The sequence below is a fragment of the Mus musculus genome, chromosome 18 (genome assembly GCF_000001635.26).
Source record: "Mus musculus strain C57BL/6J chromosome 18, GRCm38.p6 C57BL/6J".
Lineage (NCBI taxonomy): Eukaryota > Metazoa > Chordata > Mammalia > Rodentia > Muridae > Mus > Mus musculus.
Window position 1 is genome coordinate 46500742 of NC_000084.6, and position 27556 is coordinate 46528297.

Below are 27556 nucleotides of genomic sequence, written 5' to 3' on the forward strand. Positions count from 1 at the left end.
TACAGAGCCACTTGTCATTAAATCCTTCTTTAAAGGGACTCGCTGGGAAAACAACTAAACTCACGTACCAATAATATGCAGCTGTAATTTAATGAGGAAATCTTATTTAATGGACCATTTATGCTAAACATAAAGTAACATGGCACTTAAGAACTGTAGATTTGACAAATTATCCCAATATTCTAACCTTTATGATATCATAACAACCTGCAGCCATCATAGCCATGCTGATTTACATCAGCTGCTATCTTCCTCCCTCTCTCCTCCAAGATGCTGTCTCAGCCACTCTTAGCTCTGTCTTCCCTTTCCCCGTCCAATCACAGGCCTCTTCTGCACTAATGTAATTGGACAGGGAAAATCCTGTGACAAGGAACCAATTATTAATTATTCCTCTTAATTCCCAAAGCCCAAACTTCAACAATACTATTCTATCCATCAGCACAGATAAAACCATGAAAGATGGCATTGTGAGGTACAGCATCCTGACATATACATTTTGTTGTTCAAGCCCTTAAAACAGAATTTGATCCAAAAGTGAAAGTCTAGAACACTGGATTCTTCCAAATTTATACCACATGAGTTTAGAACTATGAACAACTTTCTAGGCCAATTGAAATCTTATATTAGATAACTTAAGACACAGGGAATGAAACTTAAATTATATTAATTGAAATATAAGTATAGAAAACTTACCTTCATTATACACATATCACTGCACATGTTTTTAATAATACCAACTATTAAGGACAAGAACACATTAAAAGCCATCCTCTGTACTCTTCATTGAGTTTTCCCAGACTTTAGTTCCTATGTATTTACCAGGAAAAAAAATTACAGTAAACTGTACACAAGTCATCTTACTGATGCCACATTATTACCGATGTAATAATGGCACGGGTAAGTTCTAACTCGCTGAAGTTATCAAAAGGAATCCAGGAATCCATTGGAATATATTTCATGGTAACACTCACCAAAAATTAAGAGTTAATGAGAGCACACTTAAGTTTGGTGCAAATTTAATTTTATTAAACCTTACAATGCTGTGGCATATCGTTTTTTCCATTGTGTGACAATTTATTGGCTGGCATCTGGATACAGTACTTCTTTTAAAAAATACACAATGGGAACCAACAAACGGAAGAGAAACTAGTCGTTTAGTGATACACAAAGAGGAAAAAGAAAAGGAAAAAGATGACCAGCAATTCAAGTTTCTTAGTATCTATGCTACTAAGACCTGAGATACTAAGTTTCCTTAGTATCTAACTTTAAAGTGGTTCAAGTTCCAAGCAATGGTGCTGTTGAGCAGGGTATAAGATAGATATTCCTCACCCAGCCCCTGCTGGGAACTACTTGCAGAGATTAACACACCTGTGCATTCAAACTGAGGGGATGATTTGCTGGGCAATTTGAGTTTTAAAAAGTCAAATTTCCAATATAACCTGTTCCAAATATAACAATTTCTCAACTCATAGTAAATGGGCTTTTAAAAAATATTACTTTTTTGCAAATGAGCAATCACTTAACTTCAAAATCATTAAGGGTAAAAGTTATCTTGCACTTCTCGGCCTATGCTTGTCAGACGTAAGGACAAAAAAATTACATTTTAAAACCTATAATTCATTTGCATTTGGAAAGGAGACTGGTATCTGAATAAAATAACCATTTCTTTTACAGAAATGATCAAAATTGTAGAACGTCTGAAATTCAGAAGTATTTCTGGAGAAACAATGTTGAGACCTGCACATTAATTCCAGCCAATACTACCATGTATATTGTTTGATTCAAGTGAGTACAATTAGATCATTTCCTCACCATGGACAAAAAAAACAAAACAAAACACAAACTTCAGAATTTTATTTTAATCGGTCTCACACATGTCTGATGAAGGCCCTAACAGTTATCTGAGGTTGCACTCCTGAACCAATTCACTCTAAAATAAATTCAATGCTAATTTGAGCTACTAAACAGCTTTTTCAAGAGCTCCAAGGGACATTTCTGGAGAAGGCAAACAGAAGAGGGAGAGCTGCATCCTGACTGCAATACAATGCTGCAGTTTTCAAGACTAAGTAAGAACCAGTTCTGTTATCTATTCGTAGTGAAGGAAGCCACTAGCAAAGATATCCTTATTCATACAGGGCTACGAAAATTCCAGTGCATGTGTAAAACAGTGTGAAGATGTGCCCTGCTCTATGAGCGGGTAAGCCAGACTCTTCTGGGCAAAGAGGGGAGAAAGACATTAAACCCTAAAATCAAATTATCATCTTTTACCCAAAAAGTGAAATCAACCAATGATGATTCATGAAAATGGACAAGTTTTATTTTCTTTTTAAATATAAAAATAAAAATAGTGGCTCACTCATAGATAACTCTCACGACACCCATTAGAGAGAGATAATTTCAAAATATTGTTAGGATATGTCTCAATGACATATTATTCTTATATATAGCAGCTCAAATATTTTATCAGACTTGTCCATGGTAAAAAAAACACAGTAAAACCTTTTTTATCAACGATTTTAAGAGCCCATTGATAACTAATCCATTTTCCAAAGGTAAAATGTAATTTAAAATGTAGTAAAATGAGTAAGGATACATTTTAAAGAATTAAACCTCAATTGTTTGATGAAAAGTCTAATGTTCTTTATTTACTACCCATTACAAATGTTTACTGAATAAAGACGAATTTCATTATATGTAATTCTTTAAGTGGCAGTTCATCAACCCTCAGAATAAAATGTCATCCCTAAATCCAAGTGGCCCAGATCGTGAAGTTCACAGGCGAATTGACTCTCTGCTAGAATCAAGAAGCTTTTCATTCAGAACAAATTCTTTATGACATATGTAGGGCAATGTAGCAGTCATTGTAGATTCTACTGAATTACGGTAAAGTGCTGAGTGATTACCTGAATCTTTTTCATTTCCACTTATCTTCTCTTAAGTCAAAGGAGCCCTTTCTGCAGCATTAACAAATCTACAACAGGAAAAAAAACGGGGGGGGGGGGGGGGACCTGGGAGGAGGGAGGTGGAAGGGAGGGGAAGAGGAGAACAGAAGGAGGCGCTTTCATTAAGGGGACAGAAATCACTGTGCAATCTCTTGTGTTTAATAGGGTGACAAATAATTGAGATAAAGTAATTCATGCACGTTATCTTTAACAGATATACATAAACCTGAAGCAAGAAAGAAAGAACACTGTTACTGACCTCTGGTCCTATGGCAGTACACCGCATACTAAAATACCGTAATTATCTTAGATGCCTAGGGCTGGCTTGGCAAGCATCATGCCACTGACATGCTCTAGCCTCTTTGTAACTAAAAGTGGTCTGCAGTTCATGACTGAGAGCTCAATGTGAGTCGTTAGGCTGTGTGATAACGTCTGAGGTTAAACGGAAGCAGATTCGATACACCTAGTCACACCATCAGCACAAGCAGGACGACGCCGGAGACGACGCTGGAGCGGTATGAAAGGCAGTTCACTCTACAAAGGTCTTCCTTTACTGCACGCTAGCCTAAGATGACAGACCTAAATTTCAACTGGGTTAATGACTTGTAATAGATTTGTTTCCCAAATTTAGCATACAAAATTTTCTGTGGACTGAAGAAAGAAACCTCAGATGTGAAAAAATAAAGCAAAACCAAAACATAAAATTTTAAAAAGCTTGAGCTCGAACAGCTTACCGGCAACTCTAGAAAGCGACATGCTCTGAGAGTACGTTTGTGAAATGGACTCCGGAACGGAACGTAAGGAAACAGTGTTTTGAGTTGAAGTTGACCAACTGCTGCATAGAGAATATGCCAACACACAACAGTCCCAGTTTAAGCCGGTGCATAGAGAAGATAAAGCACTTATGGTAACTGCAAATGGTAAACAAGTCCATAAGGTTTATGACTTAGCATGGACCCAACGGTTCAGGGAACACTGTAGCAGAAATGGTTTGGGAGAAAAAGTGGAAACAGGCAAAACTTGAAGACAGAAGTGGGAGCCAGGGGAGGATGACTTCCAATTGTATAAAATTCACATACTAGTAAAATATAGACATCACTGAAAAACAGTTAACTCTGTCCCAAACACCCAACAGCAAACAAAATCAGAATGGCCTTTGGCAGACAATTTTAGAAATTTGAATATGACATGACATTTCTCAATAATTCACAACAATATATTATACGGTATATTTATATTAAACACTGGGAAACCAACCCTGCACATTTGATGCTTACAATGCTTTAGCCAATGGGAGCAATGATATCAAGCTAATGGATGCTGGTGTTATCACAACAGTGCTCATTACAACTGTTCCCACTCCGTGCTTTAACGGTGCTGAAGCACAATCAAATTATCATCTATGAAGTGAAACAAAGGTCTCTAGCTTTTCTGGGATGTTCCCTTTGTAATAGATTCTATGATTCACGATGACACGAGCAGCAAGACACTGCAATGTGGTATGATTTATGGGCTGTATCAAATTTTTAGCTATCTCCTTCTCGTCCAGCAAGTCACTGGCAGTCTGTTTGTGTAAGTTTGTGGCATCAAAATGTGCACCTGATTTAATAAGGAGATTCATGATGTCTGGATGGTTATTCAGAGCCGCGATATGTAGGGGACTGTTGTCATCAGAGTCTCTGACATTCACATCAGCACCACATTCTATCAGTATCGCAGTAACTTGCAGAGATGGAAACTTACAAACAGGGTACCGCCCCACACATGTAGTATTCTTGTCCACAGCCAGATGCAGAGGGCTGAAGTTATTCTTTCCTCTTGGATGCAACTTAAGAAACCTGTAGATGGTCTGCTTTTTGAAATGATCCTGTTCTACAGTACAAGGAACTTTTTCTAATAAGCAAATTAAGTGCAAAATGATGGAAAGAGCCTTATTTAACTGCAATGGGTCAGCTGGACACTGAGTTTGTTTGATAGCTCGCTCAATTTCAAGGACACTTTTGCACAGTATGCCCATGAGATCATCAAATGTAACAGTAGTGCCCAGCAAGCCTTTAGCCCTGTCCTGTAGCATGAAGGAGAACAGTTCTGCAAAAGACAGTAAGCTGCTGGCAGTCATTGGGCTTAAAGGGTCCAAATTGCTCTGCTGCATATCCAAAGCATATTTCCATAGGTTGATGCATCGCTTAAAATTTCCAGAGTCAGCGTAGACAGCACCCCTATATCTAATGTAGTAAGAGGTATCGGGATGAGAAGGACCAAGAATCCGTTCTCTAATTAACAGCGCTTGCATTCTCATCTCATCAGGATCAGCAATAAGACCTTCTAACTCTTCTGCACTGTTTACCTCCTTGGCATAGTCATAGGCCATTATCAGTGTCTGTGGGACTGGTTTACTAATTATATTAGTCCTATCACTGTACCTCATGTTCATCGCCTTTTTCCAGTATTTCAAAGCCCCAAGTAAATCTCTTTTTTTATCTACAAACGTAGCTCCCAGAAGCTCTAGAGCATTAATACGTTCTGTCTTGCTTGTCTGGGCATGGTGCGTAAGAAAATCCACAATATTAGTGTGACCAGTCACACTTGCTGAGAGAAGAGGAGTCATTCCGTAGCCATCTTTCTCCATCTTGGCACAATACATAAGCAGCATCTTCATGATGTCCAAACTTCCAGACTCTGCACAATCATGCAATGCAGTGTTGCCTTGAAGAGAGAGGAAAGAACATACTTTGAAGCACCAGGGCCAGGATATATATAATGTAACCCCTCCAAGAAAAGTTCAGTCAACTCTCAGCCAAACATAAGGCATATTACAATTACAAAGGATCAAACAGTTACCTTCAGCATCTAATATTCCTGCCTGATACACAGCAGGACCTGAAGGAAATATTTATTAAACTTCCTGAATAACTTGACTAAAACAAGTATGAAAAGGAAAACAAAACAACAGAGCACCAGAGTTGCCAGGTAAAGCTCCTTTAAGCAACGGCCCCTGGAACTTTTCATTCATAGTCAAATCAAAGCGAATGTTCTGGGACTCTAAAGTATTCTCTGAACAACAATGACTGAAATAAAATGCGTAAGTCGCTGGGCAGTAGTGGCGCACGCCTTTAGACCCAGCACTTGGGAGGCAGAGGCAGGCGGATTTCTGATTTCGAGGCCAGCCTGGTCTACAAAGTGAGTTCCAGGACAGCCAGGGCCACAGAGAGAAACCCTGTCTCGAAAAACCAAAAAAATAAAAATAAAATAGTAAGTCATTTTTAGATTTCTGGGTCAGTTTCTCCATTTATAAATGGAAAATCTAGTCTTTAAGATTCTTCCACTTGACTTTAGTGGGGGACAAAAATTTTTTTTTCAAAATTCCTGAAAAGCAAATGAGTCTTAACTGTTAAAGCCAATATTGGTCACATATTCTTCAAAACACTGCTCTCATAGGAAAAACAAGTTCACTAAGACCTGAAAAATATGTGGGTGGTATGATGTAACCCCTCAAAGGATATATACAAAATCCTGAGAATGGGTTAATTCTGTTATAATTTAATTTTCTAAATATTGATTTAAATGTACTATTTCCCTAATACTGTCCCATCACCTCTCACATGAATTAAAACTGACAAAAGGCACTGGCATGTTTCTAATAGCCTATAGAAACAGTATGACATAAACATCAAATATTATATATAAGGGCAATAATAACCATTTGATTGATAATCAGAAGCAAAGCCACCTAGCAGATCTTTGGTATGGATATACAATGTTGAAGGAAGTGTTCACAATGCATCATTCTGGGCATGTTTATAGAAAGTTAACAAGGCAGGCTAAAACTGCCACTCTCAGGGAGAACTAACTCACAAGTTTAGCCTCAGACCGGCATCTGGAAACTTGTTCTCTACACCAGCAGAACCCCTAAATGAGAGGGGTGGCTCACTGTGTCAAACTGTAGTCATGACATTTATGTTAAAGAGTTGGTTTTTGTCCAGGAGTCTGGAGTTTGGGATGTAGTTAGGCAAAAGGTACCTGTGTGACCCAGTCCTTAATAACAACCTTAAGTGCTCAATCTGTCATGGGTTTCCCTGTGCCAAAATACTATGCATTTTTCTCATTATTGATGACGAATGCTCTTTGTGAAAGGAGAAAGGATGAAGAGGCCTGCACATGCCCCTCAAGACCTCACCCTTGACCTCCCCTTATGATTAGCTGTGTCTCCTTATGGTATCACTATAATCGTCTCACCCATGAGTACTATTCTAGTCAGTCACCTTCAAATATCAGGGTGCTTTTGGGGACCTGCAACAAAGTATGTACAGCAGGAAGTGGTTTGAAGATAAATACTTTAAATAACAAATTTACTTTAGAATTAAAGTTGGGGGTTGGAGAGCCTCGGAGGTGGTAAAGGGCTTGACAACCATGTGTGAAGAGCTGACTATGACCGGCAGGAAGGAACCGGCAGGAACCATGTCAATCCAGTAGTGTAAGCCTGAAATCCCAGGGTTTCTACACTAAGATGGGAGGTGGAAACCGAATTCCAGAAAGTTTGTGGACCAACTAGCCTGGCACATACAGAAAACACACACCAAAACCAACAATAAACTTCAAAGAGACTCTACAAACACATGAGCCATGGTATGTACACACAGAGGCACATATATACAAACAGAAAGAAAAAACCATGAATATAGCTTTGTGTCAGGTGTAGTGACTCACGCCTTTAAAACCCAGCACTTGGGAGGCAGAAGCAGGTAGATTTCTGAATTCAAGATCACCCTGGTCTACAACGTAAGCTTCAGAACAGCCAGGGCTGTTATACCAAGAAACTCTGTCTCAAAAAAACAATATAAAAAAAGATAGCTTTGCAAGTAACACCACTTGCTGTCAATCCTGATGAGTTCCATCCTAGGGGCCTATGGGGTTGAAGGAAAGAGCTGACTCATGACTCTCTAGTGGGCCTCTCGTCTCCACACACAATCCATGGCACACACCCCAACCACCCAGTCAACTAGTGGTAACTAGTGATCAACTAGTAAACAAGAAAATGTCATTTAAAGTGATTTTTAAAAGTTGTTACATACAAGGACTTTGAAACATTTCATTAGTTGATCTTGTTTCCTTTCCCACAATATCTTTAAGTACTATACGATTATTTAGAATCTGTTTATTCTGTCTCAGATTTAGTGATCTACAACAAAGTTTGTAAACCACCCAAGGCACTCAGAGGTTAATTGCTGATTGTCATTTGTTTCAAATTTCAATTAAGTAAAAACTACTACTACTCTAAGTACATTTTCAAAACATTTCAAATGATTCTGAAGTGAGAATCCCTGTTTTCACACCCCCCCAAAAGACAGTATAAATCAAAACCAAACAAACAAAACAGACAGTATAAATCAAACCAAACAAACAAAAACCCAAACCAGAAGAAAAGGCTTAGATGCCACTGCTTTTACATTGAGAGTATCATAAAGTCAATATGGATGCAGCAAGTCAGTTTTAAATGAACTAAAATCCTGCATTTATTGAAAAATTAAGAGTAATCTAAATACAGCTACGTGCAGGAAAAAAAATCTGGCTTAAAAGAGAAAGATAAAAGGAAGCCTTTTTTTGTCTAGTAATGGCAGTGACAAAGCAGTACAATCACTCAAGACTATGTACTAATCCACCACTTGAAAAGTAGAGGTGGGAGACTGTACTTTCAAAGCCAGCTAAGTACTAAGTACTAAGTACTAAGTACTAAGACAATACGCTATCTCAAAAAAAAAAAAAAAACAAAAAAAAAACAAAAAACAAACCAAACCAAAAAAAAAACAAACCAACCTGTTTTCATTTTCTCTAGTCCATCTGTCCTTCCTTCATTTTTGTTTTTATTTTGATACAGGCCCAGGCTATTCTCAAACTGTTTATGTCCCATCTGTACTTACTGAGTTTAGTGGTTACAGGCTTGTCCCACCATGCCTAGCAACAGATTTAAACCTAAAACTTTACTTAAAGCACTTAGAAGCCAACAAAGTAATCCAGGATTAGAAAGAAAACTAGTATTGGGCACTATTTTCCTAATGGTCTTCACTGGTTTTAGAAGACACGGGTGTCTCAACAGCTTGCTCTTCAGACTGGAGACAACTGCAGTCACAACCTATTGGGAAGGGAGCTGTGGAAACTTGTTCCCTACTTGAGGCTACAGTTCGACAGGGCAAAATTGAACTACAAACAGACAAGCCATCACAGAAAAAGAAATCAAATTTAATAAAATAACTTGAGGATGTTACTACATGTACTCAAATACTAGAAGCAAATATTGATACTTGGAGGATCAAATTGTTACAGCACAGCTCAAATCATGTGTGTTCATTGTATGTGTATGAGTGTGTACCTGTGGAAGCCAGAGGGAACATCCTTCAGGTGCTGTGGTGGTTACACCGAGATTCAAGAGGCCTTTGGGCATGTCTATTTAGGTATTCTGGGAAGGTCTAAGTGAGGGGTCTGAATCCTCACACCAACCCGAGTGGAGAGCACCTTCTGGTTGGCATCCCAGCTATCCGAGGCGGGAAGAGCAGGCTGCTTGCTTTTCACCCCTTGTTCAGGAGGGTATCTATCTATCTTGTTTCTACCACTGCTACTATCAGCCCACACCAACACCACAACCAAATAATCTCTTCAGCCTCCAAGACAGACTGAAAATCAGTGTCTCTCCCGGAATGCCCCAGGGCCCCATTTCTAGTTGAACTCCAGAGGCTCCAATCCAGCTTCCTGGACTGAGCAGCGGCTCTTCACACTAAGACAGCCACTGCTTAACCCCCCAGCCTCTGCTCTGTAAGCCAATCTGACGAACCCCCTTTTTGTGTTTGCCTTTATCCTTCTTGGGTTTTGTAAGATGTATCTTTCATTAGCTTGAAACTTTTCTCAAACTATCTCCTTAAATACTGCTGTTGGCTCCCTTTTCATGCTTTGGAATTATGGCTTTAAGCACGCTGACCTCTTGGCCCTGTTTCTATTGTCTCTTGTAGACCTTTCCCATCTCTCATTTTCTCGCTGTATTTTCATCTGACCCACCTAGTTCACAACTTCTCTAGTCTGCTGGGGTAATCCATTTTTAAAGGCCTCACATTGAAATTTCTTTAGTTTTAGAATGTCTATTTGGTTTCCAGCTGGTTTGTATGCTATTTTCTCTTCTGTACACTGAATGACAATAAACAATGATCTGAGGAACCTAGGCAGAATGCTCAATGCTCAAAAGAGCTTGCCTTATAAGCAAGGAAATGTGTGTGAGCCTCAGAACCTTACATAGATAATGCTGGCTGTGGTGGATCTCACTTGCAAACCCAGCACTAGGTGGAAAAAGACAAGTAGAGTCTTAGAGCTTGCTACCCAGCCAGCCCAGCCTACTTGACACCCTCAAAGCTAAGGAGAGACCTTGTCTCCAAAAATTTAAGTGGAGGGTACCTGTATTAGGGTTTGATATGGGACGGGGTGGAGGAGTGGGGGTGTGTGTAAACTAAGTTCAAGAGAAAAGCATTAACCCATAGGAAGGTTCCGTTCATTCTCTGCTAGAACACAGCAAGATCAAAAGCAGCGAGAGTGTCACCACAAACAAAAGCTGAGACATGGAATCTCAGTGAAATAACAGAAAAGAACTCCCAGGTTGTACCTCATGATAAAGCCACATCATGGATAATGTAAATAACAAACACTGTAGATGAAAAAGAAAACTAAAGTATTTGTTACTAGGAAAAAAATATCTTTGGAGTATTTTTTAGCAAAAGGAATAAGTACATGGAAACCAGAAGACATGAACATTCATATATCAAAAGGGGAAATCTCCTTAAATACAGCTTTCTCAACCATATCTAGTGAGTTTGAAATACTACATATGGAAGTAAAGTACTTGGCAGCAATAGCCCGCCCTAGTACCTGAGGCCATGCTGCTGGAAAGGGAGTAGAAATGTGGGCCAAAAGCCGGGCAGTGGTGGCGCACGCCTTTAATCCCAGCACTTGGGAGGCAGAGGCAGACAGATTTCTGAGTTCGAGGCCAGCCTGGTCTACAAAAATAAATTCCAGGACAGCCACCCAGGGCTACATAGAGAAACCCTGTCTCGAAAAACCAAAAAAAAAAAAAAAAAAAAAAAAAAAATGTGGGCCAAAGCTGCATTAAATGTGAGCTACTACAAAAACAGTGCAAGGGGATACACACAATTTTTTCATAAATTATAGAATAATAAAAAGAAATAAAGGGTAATCCAAAGGGTAAAAACAAAAGTAAAAAAACAAAAATCAAACAAACAAAAAAAAACTAGCAAACAAACAAAAAACACAACCAGGGAAAACCTAAAAGGAAGCAGATGAAACTCAAACTACAAGAACATATGCTATTAAACAGAAATAAATGAAACGGTCCTACTAGAAGGAAAACAGACTAAATTGCAACAAAAATCCAAGACAAACTGTATGCACGCAATACACACCCTGAACATAAAGACAGAAATCAGGGAAGAAAAATATTTTTCCCCAAAGATACATGGAGTATACAAACAAATACTGACCATAATGTAGGCCATGAAGTAAGTTTTAAAGAGTATCAAAAGACTGACATAAAGCTTTCCACTGATGGCACATGCCTTTAACACCAGCACTCAGGAGGCAGAGGCAAATGGACCACTGAGTTTGAGGCCAGCCTGGTCTACTGAGTGAGTTCCAGGATACCAGGAACCCTGTGTGTATCTCAAAAAAACATAAAATAAATCAGTAACATTAAAAAAAATCTCTATATTTCAAAATTTAAGTATCATTTTAATAAATAGTCTATGAGTCAAAGAACTAAGTCAAAAGGTAATTTTAGGCCGGACAGTGGTGGTGCACGCCTTTAATCCCAGCACTCAGGAGGAAGAGGCAGGCGGATTTCTGAGTTCAAAGCCAGCCTGGTCTACAGAGTGAGTTCCAGGACAGCCACCCAGGGCTACACAGAGGTTTCTGTCTCAAAAAAAAAAAAAAAAAAAATCACACACACACACAAAAAGATAACTTTATCTGACTGGCAACGAAAGTACTAAATAACAACTCTTATAATCAAAACTGTGCTCAGAGTAATAGATACTTTTAGATGAACACATAACAAACAAACAGGCTTAAAAGAAGCTACAGTCAATCTCAAGAAATTGTGGTGGGAAGAAAAAATCAGGAGTACATTAAACTCAGAATATGTGAATATGAAAAAATGAAAAAGAACCATATCAAGAAATTATGAAGGAAGAAAAGTTGTGAATTAAACCCAGAAGAAGTAGCAAATGTTAAAGGGGGGGGGGAGCAGAAATGACAAAACTAATGCAATATTTATTTTCTTAAAATGTATTAGCTGTTGTCTCTTAATCTTTAAGTTTAACAATGTGAGGCAGAGGGCTAAATTCAAGTCTACACACAAAAATTAGTGGATGCCACCTCAGTGACATCACTTCTGGGATTCCATTTTATTTTTTTAATTAATCATTTTATTTGTTAATATTTCAAATGTTACCCTCTTCCCAGTCTCCCACCCATGAACCCCTCCCACACACACCTCATCCCCTCTTTGCCTGTAAAATTGTGCTCCCCCTACCCACCCACTCCCGCCTCGTGCCTCTAACATCCCTTCTCTGAGGCATCAAGCCTCCACAGGACCTCCCCTCCCACTGATGCCAGATGCTACATGTATAGAGGGAGCCATAGACTGGCCCAGGTATAGTTTTTGGTTGGTGGTTTAATCCCTGGGAGCTCTGAGGGGTTTGGTTAATGATACTGTTATTCTTCCTATGGGGTTGCAATCTGAGATTCCATTTTAAAAGCATGTCAACACGATGCTTGTGAATGCTGTATCTAATGGTAGTCAACATTCAAAGTTCAACCAATGACATATTCCTAATTCATGCTTACTCCTCAACAACAGCAGAAAATCTCCAAGATTCTGAAACCACTATAGCATTTAGAAAAAAATCTTTAGTTTTAGAAAGTATTTTATTTGGTTAAGTGGACACAGGTACACTATGGGAGCAGACTTTACATGGCAGTACCATGTCCATCATGTTCTCTGGCCTTGCTTCTCAGCATCTCTGGTAAGAGTCTAACCTAGAAGCTAGCAAAATCCATAATATTTAGGCTTTATAGGTTAAAAAGGTTTATAGATTTACTGTCTTAGCCTCTGAACTCTGCCACACAGCATAAAAGAATCCAGAGATGTTAAATTAACAGGTAAGACTGTACCAACAACACTCACAGACTTGAATTTCATTTTTATATAGTAAAGGTTTTTATTTCACTTTCCTCAGCTATAATTTTTGTGCTGTTTCTACAAATCTTTTTGTATACTATATTTTGACAAGGTTATATTCAGTATAAACATCTATTCATGCTTTTCACCTGTATGTTGGAATTATGTCAAAGTTTCAAGTCTGCATAGCCTCTGTAAATCACATTGATATTGCCTAATTGTTCTTAATGATTTTACAATAAAAGTTAAAGTAAGGAGATATGTCATAATTCACATAAACATTTCCTTGTCATAGGCATTTGTGCTGCTTTAAAATATTCACTACTTAAACAGTGCCTGTAACACAGCAATGACAGATAGCAGACCAATGACTGCCAGAGGCTAGGGTCTGAAAGAAGGTTAACTGCAAAGAGAAAAGAAGAAATTTCTGTTCTTACATTTATATGGCAGTAACAATGCTCACTGAAAATTACAGGAATATTTACTAAAACAGACAGGCTTTATGTAAATTATACCTCAATAAACAAGTGCCAAAAATTAGCACCTTCTTAACAGTTAAGGGGATGATAGAACACGTGACATTAAAGTAGAGAGAGGTGGAATAATACTGAGGGTTAAAGGTTTAAGGAGGAAATGGTGTAGAGGAGACAGAGGAGAGGGAGTTTCAGAGTGGATTAATCAAACCTAAAGATGTATAAAAAATAATTATGGCAACTTAGTACTTCACTTAGTACTTCAAAAGCTACTTAAAACTATAACTTTAAAAAAAGTTTAAACATAGATATCCTGCACACACTGACAATGCAGGTATAGCCTAGAAGGTATAGGCTAATAAATGAAAATCTCTAGCAAGGGGCTACCACCCTTATGAATAAGGGAGGTTACGGAGGGCCCCCAACCAATACAGGCAATTGCCACTGCTTTAGGCTGCCCACAGGAGCCAGATAGGAAGACCCTATTTCTGATGACACATCACTATTGTAGAACACAGAGCAATCAAGCTGGAATTGACTTGAAAGCTTTCTCCCTGATGTGTAGCTTTCTAGGTACCAGAAAGTACCACGAAGCCTGTTGGGAGAGAAGTCATCAATGGACCTACCCACTTTATAACCTCCAGGGATAACAGTGACCTGCCAGGCAAATGTGCACACTAATGCAGCAGTGGCATGACTGTTGTGAGCATAACCAAAAGCTTTCTCATTAGATACAGGAGGGAAGCTGGACCAGGTACAGACCTATAATCCCCCGATCTGAATGGAATGCTATGCTTAAACATACATGCTATCAGCAAGCTACCAAACATCCTAAATCAAAATAAAGGGATAGACTTATGTGTCCCACTGTGTCCTGATAGTCAGTCTAAGTGGGAATATAGTATATATTATAATTAGGTCACAATTTTTAATCCTTGGAAAAGTTCTTAAGCCGTAAACAATTTTAGTAAACCCTGTAACTTTATCTCTGACCATCACACATGTGCTGTGGTATCTGTGTGCCCACACATACACACTTATACAAAATAAATAAAAATGTAATAAGCAACTATCTTGTTAAGTCAAATATTACACAACTGATCTACAATGGATATTCTTTAACATTTTCAAAATAATTCAAATTGCTATAAACAATACCATCAAGAGTGAAAAATGATCCATAAAAATGGGAAAAATACTTGTATGTATGTGTATATATATATATATATATATATATATATATATATATACACACACACATATGATAAAAGACTTGTATGCTGAATACATTAATAGCTCAATTATAAAACATAAAAAAATAGAAGACACTAAGATACAGAAATGGCAGACAATACGTGAATTAAGCATATGACTAGATACTAACTCATTAGTCACGGGAAACTATGAACCAAAATCACAACTCTAGAATGGGTTGGGTGATTTAAACAGAACAAGTGCTGGTGAGTGCAGAGGAATTCGGCCCCTCCTATATTCTGAAGAATATAAACTATGCAACTGCTCTGAAAAACATCCTGTTACTTCCTCAAATGTAGATAGTGACCTCGGTAACCTTATTTCAATTCCTAGGAACGCATATGCCTGATAGAAATTAATATATATCCATGAAATTTTTATATAAATATCCATAAAGGTATCACTCATAATGCTGAAAATAAAATAATGGAATGCTCATCAGCTGCTGAATGAGCAATAATGGGAGGGAGGCTCTCAGCCTCCCTCATGCTATCTATATACAAGCCCTAATACAGCGCCTCATGCTGTGGAGTTCCCCAGCCATAACGTCATTTTCATTGCTACTGCATAGCACGTTTTGCTACTGTTATAAATTTAGAGTATTTGTAAGTATGTTTTCCAATGGTTTAAGGTGGCCCCTGTGAAAGGGTCATTTGAGCCCCCAAAAGGGATCACGACCCAGATTAAGAACCATTGAGCTATACAAAGGCATTATTTAGTAATAAAAATGAAACTGACATGCTACAATGAAATAAACCTTGAACACATGCTAAGTGAAAGAAGCATGTCCAGAGACACATGTTACACCTGCACTGAACGAACACATGTCTAGCACAGGTGGGTTCACAGGGACAGATGGAAAGAAACTTAGTAGTCGCTGAGGCTAATGCAGTAGACAATGAACCTCAAGTTTGGGGCAGGATGAAGACAAATTGCAGTGATAGCTATCTAACTCATTAAGCACACCAAATAAAAAAAAAAAAAAACCATTGAATTGTATGTTTTAAATAATTCAATGTGAATTAGATCTCAATAAAATTATCTGAAAATTCAATAACGCTTGTTTTCCTAGTAAAATATATTTTGACCAACAAGAACAAAGACCAGTATAATATACTGTAAATATATATACAAAAATTCCTAACTGCTAAATTCCTAACGGTTTGGATGTAAAAGCAGACATGACAGGCTTAAGTAACTTCATTTGAGAGCAGCAAAGTAAAAAATCCAAGCATAAACAAACAAAAAAATCTCAAACAAAACAGATCCCCCACACACATACACACACACACATTAAAAAAACCCTAAAGAAGATCGTAAATGTGAAGTACTGAGACAAATGTAGCAATTCTGGGGATTAATATAATCTTTCCAGATTTGGAGATCATTGGTTTTAAATAGGAACCAATTTATCTCAGAAGCCAATTGTTACAGCCTGGAGAGGGCTCAGTGATTAAGAACACTGGTTGCCCTCCCAAAGGATGGGAGTTCCATCCCCAGCACATGGCGCTCAGAATTGTACCACCACCCCCAGGGGAATCCAATACTCCTGACCTCCACAAGCACTGAGAGCACACAATGCAGAGCATACACACAGACAAAACACACATAAGCAAAAAGTAAACATAACGTTTAAAAATGGTTTTTAAAAGTCAATTGTTATGTTAAACTGGAGATACTCCTGAATATCTGAAGAATTTTCTCTCTTTATAGACTGCTGTGGGGAAAGAAGAAACCCACGGCATGCCTCCTTAGGTAGTTCTGCTGTTAGGGATAAAGTTCTTTCCATTTATATAATAGTATCTGCTTATGAACTTGTCTCTGAGATCAAACCTCAAAGGCAATGTTCAAGAATAGGTATCTTGGGGGCTGGTGAGATGGCTCAGTGGGTAAGAGCACCCGACTGCTCTTCCAAAGGTCCGGAGTTCAAATCCCAGCAACCACATGGTGGCTCACAACCATCCGTAACGAGATCTGACGCCCTCTTCTGGTGTGTCTGAAGACAGCTACAGTGTACTTACATATAATAAATAAATAAATCTTTAAAAAAAAAAAAAAAAGAATAGGTATCTTGTCTTACTGATAATGCCCTCTCAACAAATGAATGAATTCCACCACTTAAACATATTCAAAAAATGCCAACAGCCTGTTAAAAAGTAATAGAAAAGCTTAATAGTCAACTACTTGTTAAAAAGTAAAGGAATGAAAAACTCACAGGCATTTAAAGACCGACCAAGTGTAAGTGACTGGGTCATCTTTTTAAGAACACTTTCTAATGCATGACATATAATCTGTTCTAAGAAACTAGAACGAAGATGTAGCTCAGAAATAGAGCACCTCCTAGCATGCATGAGACCCAGAGGTCCCCACCACCACTACAGAGAAAATCTGTCGGATTCTACCTCTAGTCTCATCAGCATTTATTATTTTTAAGGTAGAGCTAAAAATTCAAAGAAAATTCTTCTTCACTACCAAGTCAAATCTGCTACTCTTCCAGCCCCACATCAGCTTTAAGTAGTTCTTCTTTTTGATCACCACTGTCTCTCCCCAGCCCCCATTCCCATGCCCTCACCCAAAAATCTAAGGGTCAATCAAATGCTTCAGGATCAGAGGACGGGCAGATGAGGGTGTGTACACACTGGAATCTGTCCCTACCATCCATAAACAATCACTTCACCAAATGAAGTGGCATCACAAAAAGGTACACACAAAACAAGAAAACCTTCTGATCTGTGTATGGCTTTAAAACTGAAGGTATCTGAAACATTTGGTACAACTATTTCCTTACTTGTCTTCTTAAAAAGACGTGTCAGATGTTGATACCAAGAAAAATATAACTTAGCAGATCATCTGGCAAAAAAAAAAAAAGGAGCACACACATCCTCACATACAGAGCATGTGACAATGATGATATGATGATGAGAAAGAGAATATTCCTTTTGAATCACTCAAAAATAATCACACAGTAGGAGAAAGAGCTGACAAAAATATGGGTTATCTATTATTACATTTCTCCTGTGCAGCATATATTGTTTTTTTTTTTTTATAGAAGTACCTAAATCAAGCTTAGAAAATAAAAGGCAAATACTAGCGTACTCACATCTCCACTGACTTAAGAATTTAAAACACAGCCAGGCAGTGGCGGCGCACGCTTTTAATCCCAGAACTTGGGAAGCAGAGACAGGAGGATTTCTGAGTTCCAGGCCAGCCTGGTCTACTAAGTGAGTTAGTTCCAGGACAGCCAGGGCTACACAGAGAAACCGTCTCAAAAAAACAAAAGAAAAAAGAAGAAAAAACAAGATTTTAAATTTACCCCAATTGGCTTTCAATAATATGGACATCATTAAACTGATAAATAAAAAAAGCCCTAATCAAAAAAAACAAAATACCAGCCGGGCGTGGTGGCGCACACCTTTAATCCCAGCACTCGGGAGGCAGAGGCAGGCGGATTTCTGAGTTCGAGGCCAGCGCCTGGTCAACAAAGTGAGCTCCAGGACAGCCAGGGCTACACAGAGAAACACTGTCTCGAAAAACAAAAACCAAAAAACAAACAAACAAACAAATACCAAAAAGCTTCAACATGGGATCATAATTTTACCCTCTCCCCTTTAGTTATCTTGAAGCATTCCTAATATTGCTATGATTAAGCAGTAATTTAAATAAACATTCTTAACCAGGATTTTTTTATTAAAAAAAAAAGGCTGTTTCATCAGCCTACCTCTAAAAGACAATTAGAAACAAACAAAATACTAAAGAATGCTTACAAAAACATTTGTTTATCATTGAAAACCCACAATCAACGTAAAGCTCAATTAGAAAAATAGGCAAATTTTCTTTTTTGTTTTTTGAGATGATTTCTCTGTGTAGCCCTGGCTGTCCTGGAACTCACTCTGTAGACCAGGCTGGCCTCAAACTCGTAAGAGATCCACCTGTTTCTGCCTCCTGAGTGCTGGGACTAAAGGTGTGCACCACCCAGCAAATATATAGTTCTTTAAACTACTTTGAGATTTCATCTTACACCCATCAGAATGGCTAAGATCAATACAACAAGTGAAAGGACATGCTGGTGAGGATGCAGAGTAAGGGGAACACTCCTCCATTCATCCATGTGCCAACTTGTACAGCCACTATGGAAATCAGTGTGGGATTCTCAGGAAGATGAGAAATGACCTACAGAAAGATGCCATGTATATACACCAGTCTTGGGCATAGATACCCAAAGGATGCTTCATCCTACCAGAGACTTTTGCTCAACCACATTCATGTGCTGTTCTATTGATAATAGTCAGAAATTGGAAACAATTCAGATGTCCTGCAACAGAAGATAAAGAAAACATGGCACAGTTACACAATGGAGTATCACTCAGCCATCAAAAGAAATAAAATCATGAAACATGAGTGAGGTACCCCAGACCCAGAAAGACAAATGTGGTACCTATTCGCTTATATGTGGATACTGGCTGTATCAATGAACACCAAGGCACTCACTGCAGAAGCACTGGTTAGGTATAGAGTAAGGGACTGGGAGGACTGATAAATCTCATCAGGAAAGGGAAATGGAATAGTCATAAATGTAAATAACCATGGATGGATAGGAGGGCTAGAACAGGAGGCTGGAGTGGGCAGGGAAGGGGAGAAGAGGCTGAGGGAGAGACATGAGGAAAGACAGCTAGAATTAAGGGCCACTTAAGGGGTCGCATGGGAACCTAATACAGGAGAGGTTCCCTAAAATGTCCATGCATGAAGGAGAACGGAATGAAATACCCAATTAATGGAGGCGAGAGAGCCCGATCTGGCCATCTCTTGTTATTAAATGAAGTTTCTAGTACTGGGATTAAATAACATCTAACTGAGTTGTTGGTCAGAGGGTACGTGGGAATCCCTAAAACAACCCATGCTGTTGCCAAGGCTCTAGGTTGCTCCCCGCACTCTGGTGGCAGGCAGGACCCCATTCTGAAGACAGCATCCACACAACTCACTGGACAGGGAGAGGTCAAGCCCTGCCGGCCGAGAGCCCACACCCTATACTCTAGCATCTTAGATACAGCACCCTACCAAGCAAACCACTAAGGAGTTTGATCTACAATGGTGGCCTGCCTGCAAGATATGTTAGTGCTATGGTGTTACAAAGCCTTGTGGGGCTAACTAACCAATATCTGATTTGGCTTAAGGTTCTACCCCATGTGATGGAACCCATAACTGACATTGCTTGGATAACCAAGAATCCGAGACTGGATAGTACAGGGACCTAGGGTAAAACCAAATACTACTGTCTTAAACAAACAAACAAATGACTCCTAACAACATCCTGCTCTACAATAGAGCAACGCCTTGCTCAGCTGTCATCAGAGACGCTTCTTCCTGCAGGAGTGTAAAGAAATAAAGATATCCACAACCAGGCATTATGGAGAGGATCACAAGACCTTGGAACACACAGCCCTAAATGGGATGTCTCCATCAAATCCTTTCCCTCAGGACCCATGGAACTCCAGGGAAGAGTTGACAAAAAGAGTGTAAGAGCCAGAGGGTTGGAGGACAAGCAAGAAAACAAAGCCCTGTGAATCAATGACTGACACACACATGAACTCACAGACTGAGGCAGCATGAACGGGAGGTGCGCAGGTCTACACCAGGTCATTTGCATATAAATTATCATGACTTTCTGTTTAGTGTTTTATGGGATTCACTGGTAGATAAGCAAGTGGGTCTCTGTTTCTTCTGCCTGTTCTTGGGCTCTTTTCCTTCTGTTTGTTTTTGTTCAATTCCAATGTGTTAGTTTTATCACACTGCAGTATAATACAATATAGCATAGTATAGTATAATGTAGTGTATAGCATATTCCCTTAGAAGCCTATTTGTTTTCTTTCTTTTTTTTTTTTTTTTTTTTTTTTTTTGGTTTTTGAGACAGGGTTTCTCTGTGTGGCCCTGGCTGTCCTGGAACTCACTTTGCAGACCAGGCTGGCCTCGAACTCAGAAATCCGCCTGCCTCTGCCTCCCGGGTGCTGGGATTAAAGGCGTGCGCCACCATGCCCAGTTACCTATTTGTTTTCTAATGAGGGAAGTAGATAGAGATGGGAGGGAGGTGGGTTAGAACTAGGAGTAGTAGAGGAAGAGAAACCATAACTGAGATGCATTAAGAGAAAAAAAAATATTTTTAGTAAAAGGTAAAAATGATAAAGAAAAATTACTAAAAATATTGTACATCCTATAATATCAACTATTCAGCCAAGATATACTTATTTTTGTAAAAATGAACCAGAACATCTAACTAGTGTACAAAAAGGAAAAGTATGCAGTGCTTAAAACTAAGGAGCTATGGATAAGAATTTTAAAATAATTTACTAATTTAAAAAACAGGTTATAGAACAAGATATTAAATAAAACTGCATACTCATGTCTGTATAAAATTTAGAACTATCTCTGGAAGGACTGTCTGAGTAGCAGGATTTTTTTTTTTAACAGTTTCACATTTGCTCTGAAAAACTTCAAGTAAAAAAAAAAAAAAAAAAAAAAAAAAAAAACCTCAATGGTCTTATATCATTTTTATAAGGCCTTTTCAAAAAAAAACAAAAAAAAAAAAAAACACTGCTGTTATAAACATGCTCAGTAACAACAGTGCCCCATAGCAGTTTACCTTCATCTCAACACATACTTTGCTTCAACAATTCACCCTAGACAGGCATTCATACTATAATTATTGTCACAGGAGTGTGCTAATACACCATTTTCTTCAAGAATATTCATAGCAGCAGTCCTGGATCAATTGACTATATACATTAACAAGAATGAGCTAGCCATGTTTGCTGGGATTGAATGGCATAATCTAGGATTAAGATACGCATGTAGCCAGGCTTTTCATACTTTGTCAAATCCCTTTTTCCACCACCCTTCTCCACCCCTATTCCAACCTCCCAAAACTGGGTAGGAGAAAAAGAAGGCTAGAAGAGAAAGGGGGCATCAATATTGTTAAGCTACTTCCTGCTGATTAGGGGAGTCCAGTTCCTTGGGACAAGTTTGATCTTGGTAGTCAAGATATTCAATTTCTTCTTCTTGTCTGTTTCCACACGACCACTTGACAAAATGCAACAAACCTCAAGCACAGCAACCAGCAAGAGGAGGAGGAGGAGGAGGAGCAGCAGCAGCAGCCGCCATAGCCCCTCTTGGGGCTTTAGCATTTATAGATCCTTTCAAGAGTCCCCTGAATTCCAAATGTCATACATTTGCAGAAACTATCTGTAGCTGGCAAAATCAGGCCCCTGCTAGATAGAGCATGAGGCAAACCATAGTCAGCTGCTGTGGACAATCTAAACAGGCCCATATGCTATACCTGGGATTAAAACAAAACCATGTTTCTATAACAATTCTGTATTTTTAAAGAAACCACAGTTCTCATTGCACCTGAGCCTGTACACAGACACACAAACACACTCACATGCATTTACACACACATGCATACATACATGGACGTACACACACTCAAGGTGAGGTGCCACCCAACAGCAAAGGAAGGCAAAGCAGGGAGAGAGGGGTGCACAGTCTATCTCTAAAGGAAAGATACAAACTATAAAATATGGGGAACTTCTAGAAGTCTAGAATGCTGGGATAAGAATTATTTTTCATTGTAAACAAAGCAAGCCAAGTGATGTTTGAAAAACTCTTAGCCTGACGCAGGCTTTTCTTAACTCTTAACAGTTTTTTAAAGTTAGGTAGTGAAGTATTCTACTGTTATGCCGATTTGCTTAAGGTCTTCAGATTATCAAAATTGTGCAGAGAAAACCTCCTTTAAAGGATGAAAGAATTCCTAACCTATCACTACTGCCTTTAGTTTCTTACAATCCTTGAAAATTACACTGAACTGTAAACCTAAGCTCTTCCTGACAAAAGTCCTTAAATTGTTGCCAGCAAATCCACACTGGCTTGACCTAGTCTCTATTTAGCTGTTTAAGCCCTGAGCAAGTCTTGAAAACTCACTTTCTGTCTGGCTACATTAACTATTTGTTCTACTGGCCTCGAGTATGTGGAACCAGGGAACACATATCTCTTTCAGATTTAATTCTTTCAAGGCAGTGTGGTCTTGTCTTCTATGACAGAGTAACAAAGAAAATGCCTACCTAGAATAAATAAGATAGTGACTCACTACTCCAAAGTGACTTAAAAAAGTTCAAAACAACATATTTCACTATATTCCCAAACGGAGCAAATTGTAACCAGGAGGACAGCTCTTCTGCCACTAATATGCTCTGTACCTTCAGGGAAGAGAGAAATGTTTATCATCACAAATGTTTAATGCACTATCAAGTATCAGAGTCAAGGTAATACTGGAAGGTAATACTAGTAAACACAGGTCTGTTAATGTAGGCCTACTCAACAACAATGCTGCAAATTGCTACCAAACTTCCTGAAAATAAGAGGCAGTCGCTTAAAACAAAACAAACAAAAGAAAACCAAAGCTGAACTCACCTTTAACACTTTTTCTGTTAACATCTGCCCCCTTTTCAAGTAAATACTGAGCGATTTCTTTGTGTCCTTTATAGCATGAAATCATCAAGCAAGTATGCCCATGGCGGTTGGACACTTCCAAATCGGCTTTGTGTTCTACAAGGTATTTCACTATTTCCAAATGGCCATCGAAGCACGCGGCTCGAAGAGGAGTTGAGTTGGTTAAAGTCGTGTTGTTGACAGATGCTCCGTGATTTAACAAAGACTGGACAACCTTCAGATGTCCTGCTGCAGAAGCGGCCCATAAAGGGGGGGCCCCCTCGATGGTTTCCCCGTCAAAGTTAACAGAGCCCCCGACTTCTATGGAAGCACTGCACTGCTCTAGAAGGAATTCTACCATGTCGAGGTGTCCATACCTAGCAGCCATCAAGAGTGGGGTGGCCCCATTTGTTTTCTCCGAGATTAAGGAGGAAACCTCCGCTTTCGATTTGCTTGCCAGCAACTTGGTGAGGAGCCGGAGTTTGCCATCGCGCGCTGCGTTGAACACCGCTGTCTTTAGATCCATTTATGTCTCGTCGAGGCTAAGCTTTTATTTATCGTTCAAAGCAGAGCTCCAGCTTAACTCTCCACGCAGGCAAGTAACAGGAGCCAAAGTTCAACGTTAGTCACTGAGACCCAGAACGGATATAAAACACAGAGAGGAGGTTTGGTCCTATCGCATTCAAACATCGGAGAAGCAGAGCACCGAACTAGAGAATTAAAAAATATATAATTTTTTTAATAAAAGCAGTTTTAGGATTTTTGCATACAATGTAAAGGTAAAAACACGATTTGGGCTTCCCTATTTTCTAATCTTGGGGGTGGGGGGAGAAAAGGAAAAAATGCCGTACTCGGAACGATCCTTCCCCCTTCCTCCAAAAGACGTGCGAAAGCAAAATACAAAAGGGTTCACACGGAGACCATACATAATGTTTCGACGGGAGGCAGTTCCTCCCAATGTGCGGAAAATGAAACACTACAGGCAATTGGTTTCCTCGTGTCCGGCTCTAGCCAGCCCAGCTTTGTTCTGGTTTTGCCTTGTACACGCCCAGTAGCGAGTAACCGAAAGGGGCAGGAGCCGCGGCGGGTTCCGAAAGGTTTCTTCCTTGCATCTGCAGCGAACTCGCCAAGGGCGCGAGGCTGGGAGGCCTCATGGTGGCCAGGATGGGTTTCGACAAGGAACAAAAAGGTCAGACGCACCAACTCTCGGCCTGCTCACGCTAAGACCTCGCCGGAAAAGGCTTTTCTTCCCTTCAAACTACGCGAGGCGCTCAGGAAATCCGCCCGCCTTTCCAGCCTTTAACTTCCCCAGCCGCCCCGGGCTCCGCGGCCACAACTGCCCTCCGTCACCTTCGCCTCCACCCCTTCCAGCCGCTCGCCCGCCCGCCCAGGGTCCCGCGGCCCACACGACCCCGGCCGGCCGCCTGCCCGCCATCTGCCCCGACGCCTCCTCCCGCCCAGGCCTCCCCGCCCGGCCCCAGGCCGCGGCCATCGCTACCTGCCCCGGGGCTGCTGCTCCGGCCGACCGCTGCTCCGGTTCCGGCCGCCCCTTCAAATGGAAACCGTTGTCCCCGTCGCCTGGGATGCCCTACTCCGCCTGCGGCCGCACAGCTCCTCCATGCCCCGCGCCCCACAGGAATGAATCCGGCCGCGCTGCTCGCTCCGCCCCGCCCCGCGGAGCTGTCTGCACCCTCCCTCCCGGGCCGTTCGCGTTGCAGCAGCTGCCGTGGCGGATGGTGTAATGGGCTGCAGGCCCGGGGGCCGGACGAGCCAGTTCGCTCCTTCACATTACTGACGCCGCAGCCGCGCCATTGGGTCGAGGGAGGGCGGCGGCCGCCGCCAGCAACCGCCTAGGGGCGGGGCAGGGCAGGGCGGCGGGGGCGGAGCGGGGGGCGGAGCCTGCGCGCGCTCCAAGGAGAGTGCGCCTGCGTACTAAGGGAGAGGCGTGGCGTTGTAGGAGGAGGCGGGGCCTGAGAGCTCCCTGGAAAATGCACCTGCGTGCTACGGAAAGGGCGGAGCTCCTTGGGAAGGGGTGGAGCCTAAGGGGGCCATCCAAAAGACGCGCCTGCGTGGTATTGGGGGGGGGGGCATCCTGAAAGGCTGCGGAGCCCAGAAAAAGAGAGCGCCAAGGAGAATGCGCCTGCGTACTGCGGGAGAGGCGGGGCATCCTGGATGGAGGCGAAGGCGGGAGAGGAGGACGCGCCTGCGTGCTACCGTTAGGAGAGGGTCGGGTCTTCTACCTTTAGGTAGACTTCCTGACTGAAGTTGTGGGAAACTCGCGCTTTTAGTGTTTTCCCATTTCCCCTCAGCGCTCTCTGGTGATCTCGGAGCACTGATCGGGAGCGCCCATTCTTACTGTCCCACACCTGAACAACGTCGCACTCACTCATTCCTTTTATTCTTCCATGAACGAGGGTAGGCTGAGCTTGTCCAAACAGACACTCCAGACAAGCATCTCAGAAAATGAAACTAGTTTTGGAGCTTGCCAAACGTGATTTTTTTTTTAACGGACGCTGAAAGACATGAATACTATATAAGAAGACTGGCGACAACCAATTAGGTCACTAAAAAGTAAATGATACACCGGGCGTGGTGGCGCACGCCTTTAATCCCAGCACTCGGGAGGCAGAGGCAGGCGGATTTCTGAGTTCGAGGCCATCCTGGTCTACAAAGTGAGTTCCAGGGCAGCCAGGGCTATAGAGAAACCCTGTCTGGAAAAACCAAAAAAAAAAAAAAAAAAAAGTAAATGATAAAAACTGAAAAATGACAGAAAGCTAGAAAGCCTGGGTGAAGGAGACAAAGTAACAGTTGCACACAGCAGAAAATAAGCTTAGAGAATTCATGAGGTTAAAGCCTTGTGTCTATGGTATTAAACTAGGTTGAGAAGTGTTTCAACTTTATCTTGAGAAGGGATGAATCATAGGAAAACAGGTTTGAAAACAAATCTTCAGACCTTAAACCCACGCAATTCCTTAGCACCACTGGGAAACGTAAGCTTCATTGCAAGAAACTATGCAAAACAAAAAACATCTTTAAAAAAATGGTCAACTTAGTTTTTACATAGTCACCTGTGTTATCCGGAAGATTATGTGCCTTCACATGATCAACCCCGATGTTCATACAAGTGTACACTTGGCTTTTTTCCTTTGTCATATTCTAAACATTTCTCGTGGTTTTACACTTTTTTTTTAACCTTTTTGACATTTTTAACACATGTACATGAATGAAAATGAGGACATGACCACTCCTAGGTATGGTTGGGGATAGCGGCTTTATTGTCAATATGAGGGAGAGCACAGCCAGAGGCATCAGGAAGGTTCCAGACTGAAGAGAGAGGAAGGAGGGATAAGTAGACCTAGAGAGGAGCTGAGGACCAAGAGACCAAGAGGGAACCAAAAGAGAGTGAGTTATACAGGAATCAGAAGCTAGTGGAAGGTAAGCCCAGCACCTGGGCTGGAGAGGTTTAGGTTAGGATAGGTGCCAGGGTGAGACGTCCTGGGAGGAACCACAGGTACGACTAAGACTTGTCCTGTTTTTTGTTTTTGTTTTTGTTTTTGTTTTGTTTTTTTGATCTGACAATTTACAGTGTGTGTGTGTGTGTGTGAGTGTGTGTGTCCCTCAGTATCCTACAAGTGGAGTAGAGAAAAGGAAAGACAAACCTAAGCTTTGGCTGTCCCAGAACTCACTCTGGAGACCAAGCTGGCCTCAAACCCACAGATTCGTCTGCCTCTGTCTCTGCCTCCTGAGTGCTGGTATTAAAGTCTTGAGTCCCATCCCGGCCTACATAGAATTTTTTTAAACTTTATTTTATTCATTCCTATGACTGCTTTGCCTGCATGTATGAGTAGGTACCACATGCATGCCTGGTGCCTGAGGAAGGAGGGAGCCTCCATGTGGGTGCTGGTACTTGAACCCCAGGCCTTCAAAAGGACAAGTGCTCTTAACCACTGAGCTAACTGTCTAGCCCCACCACCACCCCCACACACACACACCCTCAGGATTCTTGAGAGATAGGTAGACTCTTAGTTTAAGGCCAATTCTGGTTTCTGAATCTTCACTTTATGTCTATACTTCTTCCTCAAACCTGTGTGCTAGTGGAGGGATACACTTAGGACCTCTTGCTAGTTCATGTCCCAACTCTTGCAATCACTTCATCTTTCCCAGTTCATAAAAAAAGA

At 40.7% G+C, this 27556-nt stretch overlaps 1 protein-coding gene across 1 annotated transcript; it reads right to left on the bottom strand.

Annotated features, from left to right (window-relative positions):
* Window positions 1-3864: 3864 nt before the first annotated feature.
* Fem1c (fem 1 homolog c) lies at window positions 3865-25230 on the bottom strand. Its single transcript, NM_173423.4, has 3 exons — window positions 24877-25230; window positions 23361-24088; window positions 3865-5648 (listed from the first exon to the last, which is right to left on the bottom strand). Exons 2-3 carry the CDS (start codon window positions 23902-23904, stop codon window positions 4339-4341), a joined length of 1854 nt encoding a protein of 617 aa, NP_775599.1. The 5' UTR covers window positions 23905-24088; window positions 24877-25230; the 3' UTR covers window positions 3865-4338.
* Between the last annotated feature and the right edge of the window lie 2326 nt (window positions 25231-27556).

Bases quoted from the DNA above. Each gene is read 5' to 3' on its own strand.
- Fem1c (NM_173423.4), bottom strand. From the start codon at position 23,904: ATGGATCTAAAGACAGCGGTGTTCAACGCAGCGCGCGATGGCAAACTC. The intron at 5,649-23,360 runs GTGAGTTCAGCT...TCTCTCTTCAAG, and splicing joins TAACAGAAAAAGTGTTAAAG to GCAACACTGCATTGCATGAT.